The sequence below is a fragment of the Oscarella lobularis genome, chromosome 3, assembly GCF_947507565.1.
Source record: "Oscarella lobularis chromosome 3, ooOscLobu1.1, whole genome shotgun sequence".
Classification (NCBI taxonomy): Eukaryota; Metazoa; Porifera; class Homoscleromorpha; order Homosclerophorida; family Oscarellidae; genus Oscarella; species Oscarella lobularis.
The window spans coordinates 1,263,201-1,288,055 of record NC_089177.1 but is presented as its reverse complement, the minus strand read 5'-3'; the positions used below and the strand labels follow the sequence as shown (position 1 = coordinate 1,288,055).

General features: G+C 48.1%; 4 protein-coding genes and 6 long non-coding RNA genes across 14 annotated transcripts; 4 read left to right on the top strand and 6 right to left on the bottom strand.

Moving 5' to 3' along the window:
• The first annotated feature begins 11 nt into the window (after positions 1-11).
• LOC136185144 (uncharacterized) lies at positions 12-2,461 on the top strand. Of its 4 annotated transcripts, XR_010669487.1 has the most exons (8): positions 12-393; positions 441-658; positions 713-780; positions 833-1,111; positions 1,170-1,288; positions 1,342-1,408; positions 1,461-1,548; positions 1,651-2,461. It is a non-coding gene; the product is annotated as an uncharacterized lncRNA (long non-coding RNA). The 4 variants fall into 4 exon arrangements; XR_010669488.1 differs by having other exon boundaries at positions 446-658; positions 833-1,288; XR_010669486.1 differs by having other exon boundaries at positions 833-1,288.
• On the bottom strand, positions 2,406-3,512 carry LOC136185145 (uncharacterized). The gene is made up of 3 exons (XR_010669490.1): positions 3,441-3,512; positions 3,308-3,366; positions 2,406-3,240 (listed from the first exon to the last, which is right to left on the bottom strand). It is a non-coding gene; the product is annotated as an uncharacterized lncRNA (long non-coding RNA).
• A 99-nt stretch (positions 3,513-3,611) lies between these two features.
• On the bottom strand, positions 3,612-7,315 carry LOC136185394 (uncharacterized). The gene is made up of 2 exons (XM_065972513.1): positions 4,226-7,315; positions 3,612-4,084 (listed from the first exon to the last, which is right to left on the bottom strand). The coding sequence occupies exons 1-2, from the start codon at positions 7,170-7,172 to the stop codon at positions 3,789-3,791; spliced, it is 3,243 nt and encodes a 1,080-aa protein (XP_065828585.1). The 5' UTR covers positions 7,173-7,315; the 3' UTR covers positions 3,612-3,788.
• Positions 7,316-8,261: 946 nt separating this feature from the next.
• On the bottom strand, positions 8,262-9,077 carry LOC136185400 (uncharacterized). Its single transcript, XR_010669523.1, has 4 exons — positions 8,667-9,077; positions 8,556-8,610; positions 8,463-8,508; positions 8,262-8,414 (listed from the first exon to the last, which is right to left on the bottom strand). It is a non-coding gene; the product is annotated as an uncharacterized lncRNA (long non-coding RNA).
• Positions 9,078-9,147: 70 nt separating this feature from the next.
• Positions 9,148-10,648, top strand: LOC136185397 (uncharacterized). Its single transcript, XR_010669522.1, has 5 exons — positions 9,148-9,277; positions 9,342-9,687; positions 9,741-9,807; positions 9,859-9,948; positions 10,015-10,648. It is a non-coding gene; the product is annotated as an uncharacterized lncRNA (long non-coding RNA).
• On the bottom strand, positions 9,412-11,660 carry LOC136185396 (uncharacterized). 2 transcript variants are annotated; one of them, XR_010669520.1, is made up of 5 exons: positions 11,246-11,660; positions 11,127-11,182; positions 10,987-11,065; positions 10,667-10,927; positions 9,412-10,622 (listed from the first exon to the last, which is right to left on the bottom strand). It is a non-coding gene; the product is annotated as an uncharacterized lncRNA (long non-coding RNA). The 2 variants fall into 2 exon arrangements; XR_010669521.1 differs by having other exon boundaries at positions 10,676-10,927.
• A 156-nt stretch (positions 11,661-11,816) lies between these two features.
• On the bottom strand, positions 11,817-14,741 carry LOC136185395 (uncharacterized). The gene is made up of 10 exons (XM_065972514.1): positions 14,278-14,741; positions 14,011-14,221; positions 13,581-13,957; positions 13,481-13,535; positions 13,256-13,428; positions 12,951-13,200; positions 12,761-12,886; positions 12,363-12,713; positions 12,220-12,313; positions 11,817-12,167 (listed from the first exon to the last, which is right to left on the bottom strand). Exons 1-10 carry the CDS (start codon positions 14,610-14,612, stop codon positions 11,914-11,916), a joined length of 2,226 nt encoding a protein of 741 aa, XP_065828586.1. The 5' UTR covers positions 14,613-14,741; the 3' UTR covers positions 11,817-11,913.
• Positions 14,742-15,206: 465 nt separating this feature from the next.
• Positions 15,207-17,549, bottom strand: LOC136184333 (kelch-like protein diablo). Its single transcript, XM_065971216.1, has one exon. The coding sequence runs from the start codon at positions 17,341-17,343 to the stop codon at positions 15,565-15,567; it is 1,779 nt and encodes a 592-aa protein (XP_065827288.1). The 5' UTR covers positions 17,344-17,549; the 3' UTR covers positions 15,207-15,564.
• A 1,348-nt stretch (positions 17,550-18,897) lies between these two features.
• LOC136184335 (uncharacterized) lies at positions 18,898-21,036 on the top strand. Its single transcript, XR_010669342.1, has 9 exons — positions 18,898-19,059; positions 19,117-19,457; positions 19,513-19,726; positions 19,784-19,840; positions 19,893-19,965; positions 20,039-20,145; positions 20,200-20,263; positions 20,314-20,403; positions 20,459-21,036. It is a non-coding gene; the product is annotated as an uncharacterized lncRNA (long non-coding RNA).
• Positions 21,037-22,636: 1,600 nt separating this feature from the next.
• On the top strand, positions 22,637-24,224 carry LOC136184334 (UDP-N-acetyl-alpha-D-muramoyl-L-alanyl-L-glutamate epimerase-like). The gene has a single exon (XM_065971217.1). The coding sequence runs from the start codon at positions 22,674-22,676 to the stop codon at positions 24,096-24,098; it is 1,425 nt and encodes a 474-aa protein (XP_065827289.1). The 5' UTR covers positions 22,637-22,673; the 3' UTR covers positions 24,099-24,224.
• The last annotated feature ends 631 nt before the right edge of the window (positions 24,225-24,855 follow it).

The window sequence follows — 24,855 nt, the reverse complement described above, 5'->3', positions numbered from 1 at the left end:
ACGTGACCACATTGACTGAAAGAAAAGTGAAGACGAATCTACGTCCTCTGTGACTGTGGCAGAGATTTGGTATGTCCGTCTAAGATCGGCATATAGCACTTTCTGGATGGTCGCACGCTGGGGCCTCCGTTTGGGACCCTCGAGACGCGTTTGAATCTTCCTAGAGGATAACCGTCTAAGATTCCTAGTAAAACCCTCAAATCCGTAACGGAGAGACGGATTTTGTTTCTTCGTAAGCTCAGTTACCCGCGTAAAAGGCCTGAAAACTGAGATTCGATGACGCGACATCTTTTCCGAGTTGGTGTACGTCGCGAAAACTCAACCGCGCAGCTGTGTAGGCTACAGCCTCCTCTCTAGCCACGGCGTTTGACGGTTTCAGTGGGAGATCGAGCCGTACGCTTTTTTTGCCGTAAAAACGAACTAAAATGAATGACGCACAGTTTAGAAACAGTTTTCGGGAAAGTTTTACTCCCAAAACTGAAATTGCGTTTGTGGCGTCACAAAGATTCCAGTCGTTGCCAAGCGAGTCTCAATTGCGTTTGTGACGTCACAAAGATTCCAGTCGTTGCCAAGCGAGTCTCGTTGCTACAATGAGCTGCTACACTGTTCTACTGTAAAAGGAATGGGTTCTTATTGTTCTTCACCTGCGTCGAAAAGGGTAAATGCTTTTCACCCATTTTATCATTACTGCATTGGGATTTCATTTCATCAGCGCGATTTCGTCCGCACGCTCAGAAGGGCCACAAAGTCGAAACGAGCTTTTCGCCGCATCGCGAAAATGTAACAAAGACTTTGGTGAATATAACATGACAATTTTATCATTATTGTCTAGCTTAGGCAGAAGGACATCGCTGGACGTGCCTAAGGAGAAGCCAAGAAGGGTCACAATCAGAATCCAGTTCACCTCCGCCAACGTCGCCCAAAGAAGATCAAAGTTGCTCTGGGGACACTTCCGTGTCCTCGTCGGTTTCGTCGAAAGCGGCATCTTCATCTATCTCATTGCAAGCCGTCAGCGCCCAATCTGCCGTAGAACAAGACGAACAAGACGCTTCATCGCTTTCTGATTCGGAATTTTCCTTTTCAACCAGCAGTCCTCTGTCGTCTAGCCTTTGTAGTACAAAGGAAATACAAGACGACTCTTGTATCTATTCTCTGTTCTCTTGTAACAGAGAATGAGAATTCCGACTAAGATCGATCGGCCTTTCGACGGCATGCAGGCAAGCCTGCATGTCGTAGATCTGCTTTTCAACGGCGCACCTTGGTGCGTCTTCTCGGGCGCCGAAAAGCGGTAAATGCTTTCACCCATTTTATCATTACTGCATTAGAATTTCATTTCATCAGCGCGATTTCGTCCGCACGCTCAGAGGGACACGAGGTCGAAACGAGATTTTCGCCGCCTCAGGAAAATGTAACAAAGGCTTTGGTGAATATATCATTATGATTTTATCATTATTGTCTAGCTTCGGCAGGACGCCGCCTGACGTGTCTAAGGAGAAGCCACGAAGTGCTTCTTGAGGACTGGTGGGAGACAGTGGAACTGCCTTTCATGTAAGCCTCTGCACTGCAATTGTACCATTAATGATCCTTACACGGTTACACCTCTTCCCTTCCCTCCCCGTCCCTCTCCCATTTGTATCTCTTTTATACTAGAGTGGAGTTTGTACCAATTTTTCCTCTACGAACAAGACGAAATGCTAGGACGGGAACTTCTCGGTCGTCGTCGGAATTCATTGCGCCTCTGCCGTCCACTAACGAAGATCAAAGTTCACCTATTTCATCAAATCCCATTTCGCCTATGTTATCAAATTCCAGTTCCCCTTTTTCATCAAATTCCAGTTCCACTATTTCATCAAATCCCAGTTCTCCTATTTCATCGCATTCCGTTGGCGCTCCAGCTACCAAAGAACAGGATGAACAAGAAGCGTTATCACTATCTGAATTGACATTTTCAACCATTTACGCCTTGCCATCCAGATCAACGGCATTCATGCGAAAGAAACGGAAGACTCCTGTCGTTCTTGCGCATCTTGTAACAGAGGAGGCCGACTAAGATCAGTTGGCCTTTCGACGGCATGCAGGCTTCAAGTTGCCTGCATGTCGTGGCTTTTCGACGACGCACCTGTTACTACGTTTTTAATGGCGTCCACCACTACAGCAGCAGCTCACCGCTGAACTGCTACTGTAGGACGCCTTCTGAGTTGGCTTTCCCTATGCGCAGAAGGATGCCCTCAACCGTGACGGAACGGAAGTACCGGTGGCATCCACCGCGTGGATTGACGGAAGAGACTTGTGTAACTTTTTTATTATTTTTGCCTGTAGCCTTAGGCTTTGCAAGTAGAATTCGCGTGTGCACTCGGCGCGCGGGGGTCCTGGACGAGACCCCGTGAACAAAAAAACGTCCGCGAGAGAAATGTACGCACAGCGAACGATTTTATTTAATAAACCCGGAAATAAACCGGAAGTGGCGCAAAGATAAAAACGATCATCCTCTCGGCGTCTTTAGGTGAGGGGCTTTCACCCAAGCCCTCGTCGGGGAGACAGCGACCCTCTGTCCCGGGGATGCCTTTATATACCAAGGCACAGGTGGACCGCTATTGTAACCCACCGCGTCTTGCCCAAGTGGGGTAGCAGGTTATCACTCGTGCCACTGGAGTAGGGGATGGAATCCCCTGTTTTTGAGCCACGTTTAACCTCTCTGGCTCAAGAGTTGGGCCGGTTTTATTTAGTCACCTCGGGGCCCGGAGATGAATGACGACATCAGAAAGCTCTTCATCTGCCTCGTCGGTATGTCCATAAGATGAGCCTGGGCAAGCAAAACAGCTCCACTGCTGTGATTAGGCCAACGAGAGTTACCTCTAAAGAGTGGTGCACTTCCTATCAAAATTATTTTCTTTGAAGTGAGATAAATAGTGTTTCCATACACTGCAAGAAAAACTTCAAGATCTTTCTCCTTCGCTGAGTTTCCTATAAATAAATAAAAACAACACCGACAGACTACAAAATTGTGCCAAGATAAATATACGTTGGTTTGATGTTTTCATAACGTCACCGTACAGTGACCTATGCAAACTAGCGATTTTGGTAGCGCTGATACTTAGCACGTTATTGTTCGGAAGTCTTCAAAGACCATGAGCTTATGTTTTGCACAAAAGAAGCCTTTTGCTACAAGTCGAGACCCGAGAATGTTGGTAGCTGGCAAGCCATCCACAGAACGGCGTTGCCGAGTGAGAGTAGATAACCCTGAAAGAGAAAAGGAACGCTGCTCAGACTCAGGAAAGCCCAGTCTAACAATATGGTCTAACATTACTTGCGTCTCTTAGCCGCCCTGCGTTTCAACCATCGTCTGTAGAGACCTGCGTACCCGTCCTATTCGGCATGCACGCCGGCAGAATAGCCGGACTAAGACTAGAGGCGTTTTTCAAGCGTCTAGATCTACACACCTGCTGAGCCGAGGGGCTCCTTTCTAGCTGAACGACAGCAGACGACGAGGACGACCCTGTGCTGCAGCGGACGCTTTCTCATTCGCCGCGAGTCGGCAGCGTTCGCTGAAAAGACGAAGCTGATGTCAAGGCCCCGAATGAAAGAGTCCCCGAATAAACAAAAACGCCGCGTAAATGAAAAAAATCACGCTTGACTTGCCAAAGCCACCACGGGGTTACGCACTGTCGAAAAGTCGATCCGTGCAAAAGCTCTTTCAGTTACCACACATACAATAAAAAGAAAATGAACTTGACACTTTACGTAGGGCACAGCTACAAAAACAGCGTTAGACCACTGTAGCTACAGATTTACTTCTTTGACTCCGCAAGAATCGGTTTGCTATCGGACCACGTTTCGCTGCCCCTTGAATAAGGTGGAGGCCGTTCTGACAAATGATGATCCAAAGGCTCAATCGATGAAATCTCTTGCTCCATTTCAAGCGCTAAGGGAACAATAGCAGGCTGAGGAGACGATCTTGAATTCAACAGAACCCAATTGCTTTGTCGACGCGCCCTGCGGCAAAGGACAGCGACAACAGCTATGGTAAGGAGGAAAAATAGAGCAGCGCCACAGGAAATTCCTATCACTGCTCCAGTAGATAGGCCTAAGAAAAAGGAGAAATGAGTGACACATATACGAGCATATGCTACTAAGAGTGCATAAAAAATAGGTTTTCGAATACGTACTGTAAATATAATTAGTCTAAATGGGTGTCATAAACTTTAAATATTGTTGTGAATCTTACCGCCGCAGCTGTTGTCTTGATCGCACTTGTCGGTCCTACAGCCAATCTCATCGGAATTGTCACCACAGTCGTTATAATCATCACAGCGCAAAATCTGGCGAATACACTTACTGTTGGCGCACAGAAATTGCGTGCATGTCTGCTGAAGTGGAGATTGACAACCGCGTTCGTCTGAGCTGTCTGTGCAGTCGCTAAAGCCGTCACAACGCCAGTCTTCCCGAATGCACTTGCCGTTACTGCATTCGAATCCGCCGAAGCAAAGCACTGGTGCCAAAGAGGTGGGACACCCCATTTCGTCCGAACTGTCACCACAGTCGTCGTAGCCGTCGCATTGCTGACTAGAACGGATGCAAATTCCGGTAACTTGGCAACGAAATCCTTTACAAAAAAGTGGCGTTGTTGACGTCGGATGGTTTGTTTCTATTCTCATAAAAGTCGGTGTTGTAGGAAAAGGAACAGATGCCTCAGTGGTCGTTGAAAACTTAGTCGTTGGAGCCTTTGCCGTTGAAAACCTCAGCGTTGAAGGCTTTGCGGTTGCAGACTTTGTCGTTAGACGCTTTGTCCTTGGAGTTGTCGTTGGAGGCTTTGTCGTTGAAGGCTTTGTCGTTGAAATCTTTGTCGTTGGAAGCTTTGTCGCTGAAGGCTTGGTCGTTGAAGGCTTTGTCGTTGAAGGCTTTGTTGTTGAAGGCTTTGTCGTTGAAAACTTCGTCGTTGAACTCTTTGTCGTCGGAGGTCTTGTCGTTGGGGGCTTCGTTGTTGAAATCTTTGTCGTCGAAGGCTTTGTCGTTGGAGGCTTCGTTGTTGGAGGCTTTGTCGTCGGACGCCTTGTCGTTGGAGGTTTTGTCGTCGGAGGTCTTGTCGTCGGAGGCTTTGTCGTCGGATGTCTTGTCGGAGGCTTTGTCGTCGGAGGTCTTGTCGTTGGAGGCTTTGTCGTTGGAGGCTTTGTCGTTGGAGGCTTTGTCGTTGGAGGCTTAGTCGTCGGACGCCTTGTCGTTGGAGGCTTTGTCGTTGGAGGCTTTGTCGTTGAAATCTTTGTCGTCGGAGGTCTTGTCGTTTGAGGCTTTGTCGTCGGAGGTCTTGTCGTTGAAGGCTTTGTCGTTGGAGGCTTAGTCGTCGGACGCCTTGTCGTTGGAGGCTTTGTCGTTGGAGGCTTTGTCGTTGAAATCTTTGTCGTCGGAGGTCTTGTCGTTGGAGGCTTTGTCGTCGGACGCCTTGTCGTTGGAGGCTTTGTCGTTGGACGCCTTGTCGTTGGAGGCTTTGTCGTTGGAGGCTTTGTCGTTAGAGGTCTTGTCGTTGGAGGCTTTGTCGTTGGAGGCTTTGTCGTCGGACGCCTTGTCGTTGGAGGCTTTGTCGTCGGAGGTCTTGTCGTTGGAGGCTTTGTCGTTGGAGGCTTTGTCGTCGGAGGTCTTGTCGTTGGAGGCTTTGTCGTTGGACGCTTTGTCGTCGTTGGACAGTTCATTTCGTCTGAATAGTCTCCGCAGTCATTATAACCGTCGCAAAGCCAATCCCAGTAAATGCAGCGATTATTTCTGCACCGAAATTTACCTTTGCAAGTTGGAGGCGCCGTCGTTGGCCCAATTGCTGTCGTAGGACAGAATCTCTCGTCAGAATAGTCTCCGCAATCATTTCTACCGTTGCAGCGCAAGTACCGATTGATGCACCGGCCATTACGACATCGAAATCCTTGACAGAAGAACGACGTGGACGGTGACGCAGTTGTGGGGAACGCAGTTGTCGGTAATCTTGTAAACGCGCAATTCCATTCGTCTGAATCGTCTCCGCAGTCATTTGCTCCGTCGCAGCGCCAACTCCATGAAATGCAACGACCGTTTGTGCACCGAAATTGACCGTTGCACGTTGGCGGTGCCGTCGTCGATGTCGTAGGACAGAACCTCTCGTCGGAATAGTCTCCGCAATCGTCTCTACCGTTGCAGCGCGAGTATCCATTGATGCACCGGCCATTACGACATCTAAATCCTTGACAGAACGACGTATACGGTGAAGTTGTGGGAAATCTAGTCGTGGGGAATCTTGTAGACGCACAGTTCCACTCGTCTGAATAGTCTCCGCAGTCATTTGCTCCATCGCAGCGCCAACTCCAAGAAATGCAACGACCGTTTCTGCACCGAAATTGACCACTGCACGTTGGCGGGGTTGGCGGTGCAGTCGTCGCCCATGCCCAATTTGATGTTGTGGGACAGAATCTTTCGTCGGAATAGTCTCCGCAATCGTCTCTACCGTTGCAGCGCGAATATCGATTGACGCACCGACCATTACGACATTGAAATCCTTGACAGGAAAACGACGTATACGGTGACGTTGAGGGAGATTTAGTTGTAGGGAGTCTTGTAGACGCACAGTTCCACTCGTCGGAGTAGTCTCCGCAATCGTTGTCACCGTCGCAGCGCCAGCTCCAGGAAACGCAACGACCGTTTCTGCATCGAAATTGGCCACTGCACGTCGGCGGAGCTGTCGTTACCCATTTTGATGTCATTGGGCACGATCGCTCGTCGGAGTAGTCTCCGCAGTCGTTGTCACCGTCGCAGCGCCAGCTAAAAGGCACGCACTTTCCGTTTAGACAACGAAACTCGTTACAAGCCTTCCGCGTAGGCGACGCCGTTTTCCACGGCGTTGGCGTAGTGGGCTGAAAGCAATACGCTTCGTCGGAATTGTCACCGCAGTCGTTGTACCCATTGCAACGCCAGCTCGACCGTATGCACTTGCCGTTGCGACAACGAAAGTCAAAGAAAGAACAGGTGGGCGGGTACGAAGCACTTGTTGGAGGAGGAGTTTGGGATCGGTACGAAGAAGACGTTGCAGGAAATGGTGTGACAGTCGCGCAGTATCGCTCATCAGAACCGTCTCCACAGTCATTATACCCGTCGCAGCGTTGATAGTACCTAATGCAACGACCATTGCTGCATCGAAATTCCGGGCATCGGTACATAGACGTAGGAGCTGCCGTAGTCGGATTCACAATACAGTTCCGTTCGTCGGAATTGTCTCCGCAGTCGTCGTAGCCATCGCAACGCCAGCTGAATCGAACGCAGCGTCCGTTATAGCATCGGAATCCAGGACACGGCAACAACGTTGGCGTCGTAGCAGCAACCGTTGATGTCGGCGTCCGCGTGAACGCCGAACAGCTGTCCTCGTCGGAGTAGTCGCCGCAGTCGTTGACCCCATTGCAACGTAGATAATACTTCACGCAGTTTCCATTCCGGCATTGGAAATAAAACCCGGGACAAAGGTAAGATGGGGTTGGCGATCGAGTCGTTGCTGCCGCCGTAGTGGGTGTGCGGCGCGGAGCAGAAGTGGTGAACGGCGCGCGCGAGCATCCGCGTTCGTCTGAACTATCGCTGCAGTCGTCGTAGTTGTCGCAGCGCCAGCTCGAGCGAATGCACCGTTGGTCTGATTGACACCGAAAACCTCAACAAGGGATGGGTATCAAACAGCTCTGTTCGTCAGAGTTGTCCGAGCAGTCGTCGTAGCCGTCGCAACGCCAAGCAACGGTAATGCACTTGCCATTCCGACACCGGTAGTCACCTTGGTTCGCGCATAGAGACCTTCTTGGTCGTCGAGCTGACAACAGATTCAACAACGCAAAACAGAGCAAAACTATACAAAGAACTCATTATATTTATGTGTATGTACTAGCATGAGCTAAAGTCCTACTACCGGTATGTACAAATTAGGAATTGTTTTAATTGAAATATTCGCCAGCTACAACATCGCGCGAGTCAACAGTCTCTTTGAAGTAATGCTACATGTACTGCTAACTGTGCGGGCCGCGGGACAAACTATGACTAGACTAGAAATCACTATTATAAGTAGGGTACTAAGGGGGGGCCCCCAACCTGGCAAGAGGCGTTTTTCGAGTTCAATCTGCTTGTTGTGCTCTCATTGACTATGCTTAGTCGTCGAATGCGCGCAGTTCCGGACGGTCGAAGGGAAATGAGACCATCCGGAAAAGCTGCGCAAAAATTTGCGCGGCGCGTCTCACCTGCAAACAGGCAAGCTCCTCGTTGCATCTTTTTTCGTCAACGAGCTTCTAGCGAGAACACACTTAGAAGCGGAGACGACGAACCGGAACGACGAACGACACCCTGTGTCTCGTGATTCGTGACGTTCAGAGAGGCACGTGCAATTGCATGTGGCAGCAGCCTTTCTGAGAACAGTTCCTTTATAAGTTCTGCGTGAAGAGTCGGTTAAGCCAAATTTTAACTACAACTGGCTGGACCTTCTCTTCTGAAAAACGTGCTGTGATCTTTTTCCAGAAGGCAACCCTGGGAAAGACTCATAGAGGAAAAATTCCGAAGCCATGTCACTCTACCTAAACTACGCGTAAAGCCGATGCACCCGAGTAATGCACTCCGAGCCCAATTTTTCTAAGCAAGCACAAGAAAAAATAATTGTCTTCTCTCTAAAAGCTTATTGGACTCACAGAAACCTTTAGGCTTATGCAGCTCGATCGATCGTTCGTCCGTCATAAATGGCAACTTGCTCATCACGTACATTCTCTTGCTGCTGCGAGAGCATGAGTGAGTCCACGGCCTTCATCTTTAGAAAAACTGTCAACAACATGAATCCTGCGCTCCGCTGAGAAACTCGATCCTTCCCCTCCGCCAAAATATTCATCGCAGCAGCGCGATCCGCCACTCGGAGTAAATCCGCATTACCGTGCCGATCAACATCTTCATTACTGCTCCGTCGACGTTTTTCGGATAGCGACGTCGGTTTGGTTACTGTAGGAGTCTGGACTGTGTAGTCTAGTCTCTTGAAAGCTTCCGCTGAACATGGCGTGGTAAAATTGGCTAGCGAAGGCGATCATTATTTTGTGAGCTGGAAATCGTTGTCCGTCTTTGCTGACGATCACGACGTCCAAGAGCCAAAGAGAGCCAAAGGCTTATCCGACTTCATGCTCCCGTATGCGAAGAAGTTCAACTTCGCTGCACTCTTTCTCTGCTCGATCTGTTCTCAAAGCTCGTCGTCTGTTGTCAAGTGCTTTACAGAGAGATGCTGCAACGGCAGAAAGTCATGAAAGAAATCGAAAAGGTGCCGATTATGATGATATTCATCGTGCCTTTTGATCAAAACCGTTTCTCACTGTTCTGTTTAGTCTAATTTAACGTTTGCGGATGCCAAATGAACGTGAGCGACTCCCAAGCCACTTGGTGACTTCTGAAGAGAGATTTTCGAAAGAGGCGTACGGTACAGGTATTTTTGCTGTAAAAACCACGGATTCTAGAATCCGTGTAAAAACGAACTAAAACGAATGACGTACAGCTGTACACTATATACAGTTTTCTACAGTTTTCACGAATATTTTGCCCGCGAAGCATAATCTGGCATGCGTGAAATTGCGTCTGTGACGTCACTACGTTTTCAGTCGTTGCCAAGCAAGTGTCGTTGCTACAGTGTTTTCTAGATGGGTCAATGTTGCTCTACTCCGGCGCCAAAAAGTGGTAAATGCTTTTCACCCATTTTATCATAACTGCATTAGAATTCATTTTATCAGCGCGATTTCGTCCGCGTCCCCAACGGGACCGGACGTCGAGGGGAGTCTTTCGCCGCCTGGCGAAAATGTGACCAAAGGCTTTAGCGAATATTATTACGATTTTATCATTGTTTTCTAGATTCGGGCGAAAGACGCCGCCTGAAGAGCCGCGTGAGGCGCCAAGAAGCGCTCTCGCAGATTTTTGGGAGACAGTAGAACTCCCCTCCATGTAAGCTTTTACCTCTTACGCTTGCACTATTATTAATCTCTACACTTCTTTTTTTATTTACACTAGTGTCCGATTTGTTCCAGTTCCCCCTCTTCGGTGGAGACAAAGAACGGGAACCGGCACCTCTACGTCGCCGTCGGAATCCGGCACCTCTACGTCGCCGTCGGAATCAACTCCGCCTCTGCCGTCAAACGCCAACGATGAAAGTAGCAGCGGGGACACTTCCGCTACCTCGTCATCTTCAATGACGTCCTTGTCATCTAAAGCGTCGAATGCAGATCAATTGCCATCGGCGATCGTGCAGGCTGCTGAAGCAAAAAACGGCGAAGATAACGCTTCCGTCTCGTCTTCGCTGTCTGAATCGACGTTTTCGTTCTCGACTATTACGCCTATGTCGTCGAGAACACAGAGCTCCAGCAGCCTTCGTCTCGTGGAAGAAATGGAAGATCCTGTCCCTTGCGAATCGATTCTCTGTTTACTTGTTACAGGGAATGCCGACTGAAATAAGTCGGCGTCGCAGATCTTAGAAGATTTGCTGTTCGACGACGTACCAAGGTACGTCGTAGCCGGGTGGCGATGTTGCCTCCTACGGCAGGTACAGATGTTTGGTGTCCTGTTTGTGCGTTTTTTGATGTGCTGTATCTTGCATGTATTTGTGATCTTCGTACATATATCTAAAATAACATTATATGCAATTGAATCACGTGACCATACTAACTTCCAGCACATCTCCAGGGAATCCGTGATTCTGCTGCCAATTGCGTCAGAAACAGTCCTTTCCTTTACACCGTCTAGCCTATAGTCTACTGCAACTTTTTCAACTCCCTCTCCGGCCGAGACAGAATGAAAGGACGGATGAAAGCTTTTCAAGGTCGCCGTAAGAATTTTCCTCTTCCCTCCAACAACGAAGATGAGTACCACTGACTGGGGAAGATCGTCACTTCCGTGTCCTCATCATCTTCGATTACGTTCATTTCGTCTAAAGCATCAATTGCAGTTTCATTTGTCTCCGTCGGGAGCCATCCGCGCTCAAGCTACCGGAACAAGGCTTCATTGTTGTCTGGCTGGGCCTTCTCTTCTGAAAAACGTGATGTGATATGTTTCCCAGAAGGCAACCCTGCGAAAGCACCGAAATCAATGATTCGTAGAGGAAAAATTCCGAAGCCATGTCATTTTACCTAAACTACGCGTAAAGCCGATGCACCCGAGTAATGCATCCTGGGCCCAATTTTTTCTAAGCAAGCACAAGAAAGAACACAATTGTCTTCAGTTCTCTCTAAAAGCTTATTAGACTCACAGAAACTATATGCTGCTCGTTCGTCATAAATGGTAACTTGCGCATCACATACAAAATACATTCGCTTGCTGCTGCAAGAGCATAAGTGAGTCCACGGCCTTCATCTTTAGAAAAACTGTCAACAACATGAATTCTGCTCCACTGAGAAACTCCTTCCCTTCCGCCAAAATATTCATCGCTGCAGCGCGATCCGCCACTCGGAGTAAATCCGCATTACCGTGAAGATCAACATCTTCATTACTGCTCCGTCGACGTTTTTCGGATAGCGACGTCGGTTTGGTTACTCTCTAGAAGGCTTCCTTCGAACATAGAACAAAAGAACGGACTGAAGGAAGCAAGGGCTATTCGGCGAGCTTGAAAAACGCGTCGTAAAAGCGATCTTTCCTTCTCTGCTTTTCTTCCTGTGACGAATCTGACGATGTTAGCGCGCGCTCACGTTCTTCTCTTGGATTTGGATTGGAGACTCTTGGAGACGGCTTTTCCTCTAGATAGTCTTTGACTGCTGTCAGAACCACCTTATCCTGCTCCCCGTTCTGGTTCGAGGCCCAGTAGTAATCCCTTGGGCGAGACACAACATCTAATCGCCAATATTTTTGAGATCGCTACATACTACTATTTTAGTGCAATGTTTTAGTCTTCCCAGCCTCTTTCAGTCCTTTCCATCCTAATTATTCGTCATCGTCAAGGTCCTCGTTGTAAAGAACGTTGGACACTGCCCAGTGCTCCTCCGAGGGCACTTGAGGAAGAGATGGCCTTGGAGCGCTTTCTGTTGCTTGAGTTGGATCAGCATTTTGCTCTTCTTGGGATCTTTCTTCTTCTAGATGAGGTGGATTCTCTTGTGACTGGACATCTTCTTCCTCTCCTTCTTCTTCTCCTTCTTCTTCTCCTTCTTCTTCTTCTTCTTCTTCTTCATCTTCTTCTTCTAAACAGTTGACACTAGGAGTTGAAAGTAATCGTGATGGCCTGTATTCTACCATCTTCTTCATCAGTATCTTCGTGCCTTCTTTTCCTTCCTTTCCTTCTCTTTGTTGCATCTCCTGTCTCCTTCAGTTGTCCTTCTCTTCGCACCTGCATGACTCATTGCCTACTCTTTTCGCCCACACATTTTTTCTCCTACCTCATGCCCATCTTCATCTCCAAACCCTCCTGCTTCGTACGTTGATCCTTCCACTCTCTTCTGCATCCTTCTTTTTGCCTTCTTGAACTTCCTCCTCAAAACTCGATTTTTCTTCGAAACTTCACTTGCTTTCTGCGTGGCGCTATAAAGTCGTTTCCGCTCCATGTCTTTGCAAATGCTCAATGTGTGTCTTCCTGGAGACACTCCCGAGGCGGCCATTAGACGACAGTAAGCTAGTGGGCCGTGATTGAATAAGGAACCAGCCAGCTTTGCAGCGATTTGGAGATAAGTATTGCCTCTGTACTTTTCTTTTGGCGCCAGGCTCCATAGAACACTATGAAATGACTCGTTCTATAAAGAGAGTTCTATGAAAGTGACGCAAAATAAACAGACATTACTGCGTTTTGCGTATTTCCATCTTCACACATTTGAAGAAGAGACTCAGCAGACAATTTTTGAAAAATGTAGTTCAATTCATGGAAAAAGGCGTGGGGCAGCTTTGCAGTGTGTTGATGATCTGCATCCTACAGAGATGAAGCAAACAGAGTAGCAATAAATCACCCAAAAGTTCACAGAAAAGTGTCTGACCAGGTCTCTTTTCCATTTACACCAGGACTCTGCTCCGTCTGGGCAGTGAGCGTGACAATCTCTGGCAGTTTTGGCGCATGGCAAGTGAATAGCATCTTTTCCTCCGTCGTGGCGATGGCAGTTGTACGACATCGAACAATTTTCTTCTCCTGCTTCGCACATGTGATAGAGTATGGCAACGGCATTTTCTCTCATTTTTTGCCATTCTCCTATACTGCTGCGAATGGCTAAGCCATAGTAACTTTGCATTCTACATGTAGCAAATAACAATGAGCTAACATTTTCATAAATGTACATCGGTTTACTTGTCTATAACTGCATCTGTCAATCGCCCCACTCCGCCCGGTCTTCCTCCATCGACTAGCCCAGATTTATCTTTTGCAGCATTTTTCCTCCAATCTCGGAGATTCTTTCCCATTCTCTTTTGAACATGGCCTATGCAGTGTTCTTTCTTCACATCAGCGTCATCTCCGTACGTCTTTAATTATTAAACACTAAATTATCATATCCTCTTAAAAATTTCTACCAACCTGTTCAACTAGCGTAAAAGCCTTTGAATCACCGTCGCCAATAAACTTCGTGTATCTAAACGCAAGTTATAGTTTAGAATATGGGCAGTACATCCACTACCTCAACTTGTTCTTTTCAATAGATCTTTTCCAGAGAACCACTGCTCCTTGTGCCTCCATAGCATTTGACGATTGCTCGAAATTCTTTCGACATTTGGGGGCATGGTCCTCCAGCCAAAGACGATACTCGGCACTGTCTTTGTCAGGGTTTGACATTTCCATTTGATTGCACTTTGTGCACAAGGAGCAGAATATGTTTAGATCGATGACTGCTCCCACGTCATGCAGAATGACGGCTTGAATGCCGTAATGAGACGTGTGACCACGACGTGCCCAAGTTCCGTCGAACGAAACTCTGACATTTGCAATGTCGTCCTTGCTAATGTCGTTCTTCCGCCGATAGTACGACACCGCAGAGTCGATAGATTCGCCAAAGATCTATAGATCAAATCAGTGGTCAAAAAATCAAATTGTTGAATGGTATAGCGTACTCCAGTCAATCCGTTATTGATCGATACCAAGTGCCTATTCCATGAATCTCGCAAGGGTGGTGGGTGCATGTCAAAAGCAGCAGAGAATTTCACAAGTGTTTCTCTGCTCGCACCCATCATAGTTGCTGCCACAGCAGCGCGCCTGTTGACATCGTAACTAATGCCGCTGGATGTTCCTGTGTTTTTTGCTGATGTTGTGAAATCTGTACGCCTGCAAAAACGCATTCTAAATTACGTATGTAGAGTACCTTTAGAACAACATATTACCGGCGGCAACCTGAACAATAAAATTGGCAGGAAGAGCTCAAGCCAAAATGATTTATTTCTTGTATTGATACTTTGTTGCGGTGGCAAAATTTGCAGCAAAAAGCGCTCTCGATGATGGTTACGAGATGGCGCATATCAATGAGCCTATATCCGGTTGCTCTCAAGTCCGTCGCCGCTGGGAGTCCGACGGGCTCCCACGTTAGAGGAACAGGGCTCGTTTTCAGACCCTTACTCTCGGCATCGGCTACTTTTTGCAGCGAAAGAGCAAATTTTTGATGCTTGCTCATGATGACCCGCCGCGGCGTCTTTCTCCGAGTCGGTTTGGCGCGGCCCATTATAGGACGAAGCAAACACCGCCACGACGGCGAAGTCGATGTGAAGCCGAACGACTGCCGTACCCGAATTCAACACGTATAGATCTGACCGCTCGCTGAAATCGGCGGAGAAGACAGTTAGGGCGCAACTAAATAGGGATCACGTGCTGAAATTAATTATGCAACAGAACCGGAACATCATTCTCTGTTGCTAAGGCGGAGGATTAATTGAAGCACGTGATTTCTATTTAGACAAAACAAACCGTCCTTCTCCGCCGATTCAGGCGAGCGGCCAGATCTACGTGTTAAATTCAGATAGTACGGGTGCCGTTCTGAGTCGGCTTCACGTCGACTTCGCCGTCGCGTTTGCTTTGTCCTAATGAAACCCGCCAAATCGAGAAAGTCGTCGTGGCGGGCAAACCCGCAAAATACAGCTGCTCAGTCGTTACAAACAGTTGCCGATGCCGAGAGTACAAACGAGCCCTGTTCCTCAAACGTGGGAACCCGTCGGACTCCCACGGATAAGCGACTTGAGAGCAAGCGGATATAGGCTCATTGATATGCGCCATCTCGTAACCATCATCGAGAGCGCTTTCTGCTGCAAATTTTGCCACCGCCACAAAGTATCAATACAAGAAATAAATCATTTTGGCTTGAGTTGTGTTTGCGCTTCAGTGTTGTAACAGAGGATGCCGACTAAGATCAGTTGGCCTTTTGACGACGTGCAGGCAAGGCCTGCACTGCTCAGGTTTGCTCTTTGACGGCGTAACGAATCGGACCAGTCACTGGGGAGTTTGTATTGAACGTAACGAGCTACACCTCACAAAGAGATAGAGCATTCTCAGAAGCTGCAGGGCATTCGGTTTTTCTTCTGTAGGCATATATTCGATCAACATCTCCATTAGGTACATGTTTTAATGACACGAAAACACGGACACCAAAATATGTCTTCTCAGAATCTCTAGAAGCTTAATTAACGGTATCTGACACAGTTCTGCATCAGGCTTCTGTCCACAACTACGCAATCAAACGCCGTGAGATCGAAATCAAACGCCGTGAGATCGAAATCAAACGCCGCGTGATCATAATTATTTCTCAATCTTCTTCGATCCCACTTGCTTATTCGTTCATCGTAAACAGCCATTTGATTTTCTTCATCACCCAAACAGTACATTCTCTTGCTGTCGAGATCATAGGCGAGCCCAAGTGATGCAAATGGAAAGAATTTGTCCGCAACGGAGAAACGTTCGTTATGACCGTCAAAAACGGCAGCGGAATTCGTGTTTCTTACATTAATGTATAATTTGTTTTTGACCGTCACGTAGACGCATGACATAGGATCCAGTGCGTCACTCAATGAAACATCTCCAAATTCAATGTCAGAGTTTGCAGGAAGCGGACAAGACTTAAACTCACACCAACGGTCTTCATACGGAACATACTTCATATATCCCAATTCTCCACGACGATTAAAGCCAATTGCAAAAATCCTTTCATCGAGTGAACATATAATGTAGCGATTATCAAACGAGTCCACAGGAGAGGATAGGGGAATCCACGCTTGCTTTTCTGGATCAAACACCTCACACATCGCTCCTCTCCAGCTTTCGAGACTCATACCATAAATGGAATCGTCAAAGGAAACTATTTCAAATCCCTGCCTTTCACAAGACATATGCTTGCCTTTGCACATCACCCATTTTCGTCGCTCAGCGTCATATCGCTGAACAGCATTGGTTTTCGTTAGAGCATCCTCATCGAAATTGAATTTGTACGAGACTTTGCCACCAAGAACGTAAGTCACCCCACGGGATGTTGCAATCTTGTGATTAGCTATTTTCTCTGCTAGGGGAGGAAAAGAAGCCCACTTGTCGTTGTTGGCGTCATATACATAAACGTCACGGACAGCCACATCCTTTGGCGGATAAGGACCACAGTCTTCCTCGAACTTCCCACCGGCAACAAGAAGAAAGCCGTCGCCTCCGATTCGACGCTGACAAGACGCGTCTGGCGATTGACAGTGGGACACCAAGTTTAGACGCGACAGAACGCTGCTGGATTTCTGCAAATCAATTAGCGGAAAGCGAACGTATTTCGACAGCGTTTCGACGTGATCTCGCCGAGACTCTTCGTCGTGTTCGATCCACTTTCGCAAAATAATCAGCACATCGTCTTCGAACTTGACGCCCAAATGATCCTGAGCGATAATCCTGCTCAGATGTTCGACGGAAAGAGAGAGAAACTCCTCCTTCTCCGCCAAAAGCAAAACATTCTCGGCTGCAACGCGATCACACAGTTGGAGTAAACGCAAATCGCCATATCGATCAGCAACGATAGATAAACTAAGGCAATCGGACACGTCGACGTGGCGTCTGAGCCACTTGCTGCACGAATTCAAGAGCTCGTCGAATTGAACGTAATGAGCGGCCGCATAAAGTGACAGGACCACGTCGAACGATGCAGGGCACTCGGTTTTTCCTGTGTAGGCGTATTCGATTAGCATCTTGGTTACTTCCCCGTCGACGGTTCCCATAGCGACTTCGCTTTGGTTGCCCTCTAGAAAGCTTCCGCTGAACATGGCGTGGAAAAATTGGCTAGCGGAAGCGAGCATTATTTTGTGAGCTGGAAATCGTTGTCCGTCTTTGCTGACGATTACGACGTCGCACAGATAATTTGACACTCGAAACGAGTCAAGGCTTACTACTGTAGCAGAAGGAGCGCTATCCCTGGTGAAAGCGATCGTTTTTGCCATCGCGTGGCGCCTTTTATCCGGGTTTTCTTTATGACTCCATTCTCCCGTATGCGAAAAAGTTAGCTCAACTTCGCTGCACTCTTTCTCTGCTCGTTCTGTTCTCAAAGCTTATCGTCTGTTGTTGCAGAGAGTCGCTGCAACGGCAGAAAGTCATGAAAGAGATCGAAAGGGTGCCGATTATGATGATAATCCATCGCGCCTTTTGATCTAAACCGTTTCTCTCAGTCTAGTTTAACGTTTGCGGATGCCAAATGAACGTGAGCGACTCCCAAGCCGCTTGGTGACTTCTGGAGAGAGATTTTTCGAAGGAGGCGTACAGTAGGTATTTTTGCTGTAAAAACGAACTAAAACGAATGACGTACAACACAGTTTTCACGAATATTTGGTCCCGCTGAAGCATAATCTGTCGCGCTTTGGCATGCGTGAAATTGCGTTTGTGACGTCACTAAGTTTCCAGTCGTTGCCAAGCGAGTCACGTTGCTACACTTAGCTGCTACACTGTACTGTACGTTTTTTTCTGCTGTGAAAGTAATGGGTTGTTGTTGTTCTTCACCGGCGCCAAAAAGCGGTAAATGCTTTTCACCCATTTTATCATAACTGCATTGGAATTTCATTTTGTCAGCGCGATTTCGTCCGCGTCCCCAACGGGACCGGACGTCAACGAGAGCCTTTCGCCGCCTGGCGAAAATGTGACCAAGGCTTTAGCAAATATTATCATGATTTTATCATTTTTTTCTAGATTTGGCAGGAAGACGTCGCCTGATGAGCCACGCGAGGCGCCACGAAGCGCTCTCGCCGATTTTTGGGAGACAGTAGAACTCCCATTTATGTAAGCCTCCGGACTTGTACAGTACCATTATTAATCTAGAGATACTTTTAATAACGTGACAGACGGATCTCTAATGCATCTTTTTTTTTCACACTAGCGTGGAATTTTCTTCGGTTTCTTCTCTACGGCGGATAATGAATCAGAGATGGGGTAGGGATACTCCTCCGTGTCCGTCAGAATCTACTTCGTCTAACAGCGAGAATGAAGAGAATGAAGAGAATGAAGAGAATAAAGAGTCAAGTGGGGACACTTCTGTGTCCTCCTCGTCTTCGACGACATCTGTTTCGTCTAAGGCGTCTAGCACAGAATGTGCAGAAGCTTCATCTAGTTCCATCGGCGCTCTGGCCGCCGAAGAAAAGGAGCAGGAAGCTTCTATATCTTCGTCGCTGTCAGAATCGGCGTTCTCATTCTCGACTATAACGCCGATGTCGTCCAGAGCGCCGAGCCGTACAAGTCTTCATAATGTGAAAGACCTAGAAGAAGAGTCGTGCTTTTGCGCGTCAATCCTCTGTTTTCTCGTAGCAGAGGATGCCGAATAAAAGTCGGCGATCTTTCGACGGCGTACCTTCGGTACGTCGTAGCCGGGTGGCGAGTCGGCGAGTCGCCACCTACGGCAGGACAGAGTTTGTTTGACGTACTGCGTATCGTGCATGTATTTGTGTATCTTCGTATTTTATGTCTAATATTTGTTCATGTACGCACGTGACCAGTGTTCTACACCAGAGCAGGTCCAGAGCCGTACAGAAGATATACGGCTCTGTTCTACACGAATCGACGTTCTCTGTGGCAAATATCAGTGAGAGGTCGGCTTATCCTCCGTTTGGGCGAAACGTAAGAGGAGAGGAGACCCTCAAAAAGAATTCTAACGGAAGACGTCTCTTGTCTTTGTAAGCTACGCGTAAAAGGACTTGAAGTTCGAACTTCTTCATGCAGCTTTGTAACAGTGGCAGGGCGTAACGTCGATTCGATATAAAGGCGACGTCGCGAGAGACTTCGACTCACACGCCGCGCTCGATCCTCCAAACAATATCGGAATTGTCTGCAGCAGTTAGGCCCTACGTATTTTTGCTAAAAGTGATTGATGTACTGTAGATTGTGTACTTTCTTGAGCGAAAGCGATCGCGCTCCGCATGCGTCAAATGGCATTTGTGACGTCACAAAGTTCTCCACTTGCTGCCAGAGGGCTGCCAGAGCCAGAGAGCTGTCGTTCACGCTTTCGCTACGCTGTACGTTTCTTCGAGAATGAACGAGTCAATGGCAGAAAGTCGTGGAAGATTTCGAAAAGGTGCAGAATATGATGATATCTATCACGCCTTTTGATCTACACCGTTTCTCACTAGAACCTTGTTGTACAAATGGACTAAAAGGAAAGACGCACAGTTCTAGGCTATACTTTTCGTGCGAAAGCTGTCCTCGCGAAACAAAATCGGTCTCGCTTCGCATGCGTGAAATGGCCTTTGTGACGTCACAAAGTTTCCAGTCGTTGCCAAGCGAGCTGTTGTTCACGCTGTTGCTAGATGGGTCAATGTCGTTCTTCGCCTGCGTTGAAAAGTGGTAAATGATTTTCACCCATTTTATCCTTACTGCATAATAATTTAATTAATTAATTAGCGAGATTTCTCAAAACGAAAAGAGGTCAAAACGGGCTTTTCGCCGCATTGAGTAAATGTAACAAAAGGCTTTAGCGAATATCATTTTATCATTATCCTGCATTCGGCAGGGGACGAGTCAGATGAGAAGCCGAGGCGAAGTGCTCTTGAAGACTGGTGGGAGACTGTAGAACTTCCATTCATGTAAGCCTCTACACTGCACTTGTACCATTTCACTGTATGCGTTTCTTCTCCTAAATGGGCTGTTCTTCGCCAGCGCCCAACATCACTAAGTTTCCAGTCGTTGCCAAGCGAACGCTCTTGCTACACTGTTTTCTCTAAAAAAGATGGGTCAATGTTGCTCTTCGCCGGCGCCAAAGAGTGGTAAATGCTTTTCACCCATTTTATCATAACTGCATTGGAATTTCATTTTATCAGCGAGATTTCGTCCGCGTCCTCAACGGGACCGGACATCAAGGGGAGCTTTTTGCCGCCTGAAAATGTGACCAAGGCTATAGCGAATATTATCACGATTTTATCATTGTTTTCTAGATTCGGACGAAAGACGCCGCCTGAAGGGCCGCGTGATACGCCAAGAAGCGCTCTCGAAGATTTTTGGGAGACTGTAGAACTCCCATTCATGTAAGCCTATATCTCTTGCACTTGCACTATTAATCTCTACACTTCTTTTTCTTAGTGTCGAATTTGTTCCAGTTCCCTCTCTTTGGCGGAGACAAAGAACGGGAACCGGCACCTCTACGTTGCCGTCGGAATCAACTTTGCCTCTGCCGTCAAACGCCGAAGATGAAAGTAGCAGCGGGGACACTTCCGCCACCTCGTCATCTTCTTATCATCTAAAGCGTCGAATGCAGATCAATTGCCATCGGCGCTCATGCAGGCTGCTGAAGAAAAAAACGACGAAGATAACGCTTCCATCTCGTCGTCACTGTCCAAATTGGCGTTTTCATTCTCAACTATTACGCCTCTGTCGTCTAGAAAACAGAGCAACTCCAGCCTTCATATTATGGAAGAAATGGAAGAAGATCCTTGCTTTTGCGCTTCAGTTCTCTGTTTTCTTGTAACAGAAGACACCGATTGAGATAAGTCGGCCATGCAGACAAGCCTGCATGTCGTGGCAGAGCGTACCGTGGTACGTCGTAGCCGGGTGGCGGAGTCGCCTCCTACGGCGGGTGCAGATGTAGATTTTTTGATGTACTGCATGTGTGTTTTGATGTACTATGTCGTGTATGTATTTTCGTATTTATGTCTGCCTAATATTTGTAACGTCCTCGGCAAGACGAGAACCGTCCAGCTACCGGACCGCGGGGATTTGCATCTCAGTTGTATAGCTAGGAGAACGACGCCTAAAACAAGCACTGACATGCAGCAGAGGCAACAAGCACGAGAAGAATGCAGAAAAGCCAGGCTGGTATGGTAGATTTCATCTCTTTTCCGTTTCTCATTTGTTTTCTTTAGGAGAGCGTCCTGGGCAAGACGTCATAAACTGCTCCGGGGTCCTGAGCACGACCTCGTCACAAAAGACTGCTCCGGGGTCCTGGGCACAGACCCCGTAAACAAAAACCGCCCGCGCAAAGAGGGAAAAGTCCGTTTAATTTTTAATATTTATTGAAATAAAGTTTCTTTACCCGTACCTTTTCTCCATGGCGGCGGCAGCGCACGCGAGGTGCACCACCCCGCCGGCGCCTAAACTAACCTATCTAACCTACAACCTACAAATCTATCTACATGTACAGCAACTACCTATCTCGCGGGTGTTAGAGAAGCAAGACGTGCATGTCGTGTTATGCGCCTACATACAGTACTACACATGCGCCACGTGCCTCCTTCATTCATCTAGAACTACAAAAAATATGCAGTCTTTCTTCCTGGATCCAGCTCTTCCGCTCTTTGCCCAGACTGGACGAGCAAGCAAGGCCCACTTTTGTCTGACGTCAAAACGGCTGTTGTCTCTTCGTCGTTGTTACTAACTTACATAGCTATCTGAAAGAGACAACCACCCTATCGTAGTGCTACAAACTGTTTTTAAGTAATAACGGGGTCTGTTGCAACTAACAGATCCTCTAGTGGGCCCCCAGTATCACGCCTTGGTACAGATTGCTACAGTAATCTTTACAGGAACTACGCCAAGGGGAGCAGCATTGACGTTAAAAGAGATCCCAAACGAAAAAGCACTGCTACAGCTGGGATCTCAATAATTGATAAGATTCTACATACCGTTACAGTCGAAAAAGGGATGCACCGCGATCACGTGAGTGCAGTTGTACATTGTACCGGCACTGGTACCGGTAGAGAGAATATGAAACTCCCTCGTCACGTGACTGATTACGTAGCGCCAGCAGCTAGCGGCCAGCTTTGTGGTAGGTGTCTCCCGGATGCGATCCACGCGATTTTTTCTTTGCTGAAAAATTTACTTTTCAGTTTTTGCGAAGGAAGAATATTTAGTAATTAATTACGTTGCTTGCAGCTCGATTCCAAAATTAAGCGACTGTCGTTGCAAGCCTTGAGCTGTTTCCGGGACCTCTCACCTTGCGGTCCCTCTTGCTCTCTTCCTGAGGCAGGTAGATTTTTTGTGTAAGCTGCATATCATAGCAGAAGGATCGATGACGTGCGTGCGGCAAGAGCTGACGATCTAGAAACCCAGACTCCTCCCGCGCGCGGGAGGAGTCTGGGTTTCAGAGGCTAACGATCTAGTAGCTGTTTCGTCGACGCTACGCACGCCCAGTCGCTTGCATAATCTGGCGTAGCGTCGACGAAACAGCTACTGGCGTCACTGGCGTCACGTCAGCTGCTGGCGTCACGTCAGCTGCTGGCGTCACGTCAGCTGCTGGCGTCACGTAAACAGTCACGTGACGGGGGAGGTTTCAGTTTCGGTGCCTCTCAACAACCAGCTCATGACGACGATTTGCCTCGAATCCGTGGTGCCAAATGGAAAACAATTGCACATGTCGTTTAGCATCGACCACGCCGAGCGTTTCAGCACGACGTACTGGTACGATTTTCGCCTCGACGAACTCGACGAGCTCTACGGCAAAGAGTACATGAAAACGATCTATTTCCACTGTGCCGTCTTTCAGCTCTGCCAGTTCGTCTCCGTAAATCCGTCCGACATCGATCTGGGAGCGTACTCGTCTCTACTCACCGACGAATTGGCATTCCTTTGGGGGACGGTCGTCACGCGCGTGTTCGGTGAATGGAGATACAAGCACGCTATGCCCGATTGGAAATGTCCGTCGTTTCGTGCTCAGCCGATCGACGCTATCAAATCGCCGTCGCCGAAGGAAATCGAAGGCGAAAGCGAAGCAAAATGTCTCGCCTTCTGCGGCGGAGGCAAAGACAGCCTCGTCGCGCTCAAACTCCTCGAATCGATCGACGAGCCCTACTCGTCCTTGTCCTATTCACATTCGATCTACGGACGCGCCGCACGCCAGCACGAACTCATCGATCGCCTACTCGATCGCTGCGCGCCGACGCTGCGCCACTCGCTGTGGATCTACGACGACTTTCTCGACTCGCCCGCGCTTCGACACGTCGTCGCCTCGCGCGGCATCCGAATGATGACGGGCGTCGAAACGCCGGCGTCTTTGTTCGCCGCCCTGCCGCTGGCACTCCGATACGGATACACGATACTGAGCCTCGCCCACGAGCGCAGCGCTAACGTCGGAAATTTGATCTGGAATGCGACGGGCGAGGAAATCAATCACCAGTGGGGAAAGTCGCTCGACGCTCAGCGACGGCTGAGGTCGTACATTCAAAGTCAACTCGTCTCTAATTTGATCTACTTCAGCCCTCTCATGACCATTCACGACCCGCTGATATTTTGGCTCGTCAACAGCCAACCGGTGAATGCGATCGCTGCGACGCATTCGTGCAATATCGCGAAGCCGTGGTGCCGTCGTTGTCCCAAGTGCTGCTACGTCTGGCTCGGCTATAGGGCCTACGTCTCGTTGGAGACGACGTTCGGCGGCGACGACGACGAAAATCTGTTCGACGTCGACGAGAATCTGATTTTCTTTCGGCAAATGCTCGGCTTGGACGAACACACGCCGTTCGAGTGCCTCGGAGGAATCGACGAGTCGAGGTTGGCGTTCGAACTCTGTCGTCGCAAGGGGTTTCGAGGCAAGGCGATTGACGCGTACGTCAACGAAGTTTGGCCCCAATTCGCTTCCTCCGCAACGAGAGTCGTGAAGCAGTACGTCAAGTGCCACGAGGAAACCGATGTCGTTTTGCCATCGTTTTGGGATCGTTTGCGAAAGCGCCTTGAGGAGACTGCCGCTACTGCTCAAGCGGAATTGCTGCAACGCCTTGAGCAGGGGTAGGTATGTTACAACACAGCAGCCTGTGACAAATTTGTAGTCTGTTCGCGTGACACCATTAGACATTTTGAATTCGTGTTTCTGTTGCAAATCACGAATTAATCAAATAAATAGATGATTAGGCTGCAACTCTCGTAATTCCTTACTCAGCGTACAGTACGGACCAACCTCATTATGAGACAGCTGACGCATTTTTGCGAATAACCCCCTAGACACAGAGAAAATGCACTGGTATTATTAGCGTAGTAGACTGCAGCAGAACGAGCCACAAATTCAATCAAGAGAAAAAAACGGTCTGAACTCTACTTCTTATTTTTCTGATACCAAGTCCACAGAGAGTCACGAGCCTGCACAAGGCATTGCAAAGAGCGGTTCGCTAACGTGCGTATACGTCATACCTTGTCATCCTGAATCTTAAGCGTGTGCTTTGCGTAGTTGTCAAATTTGGCCTTTTTCTTCGGAACGTTTGGCGACTAAAATAAAAATTTAAATTCACCGCACATTGTTTGCAAAATAACGATTTCATATCATACCGCCATCAACTGTTTCTTCGCGTTATCGATATTCGACGCACCCTAAAAACAAAATCACACTAAGGCCAGTCAAGACCAATGAGCGATAGTCATACTCCTTTAGGTGTAGTGGGCTCCGGACGCTTCTGCGGCGGCTGCTTCTTTTGAGGCTTCCCTTTGGCCGGCTGAGTCTTGAGAGGAGCCTTGCTTTTACCCTTACCCTTTGGCTGCGGCTGTGCAGGTTTCTG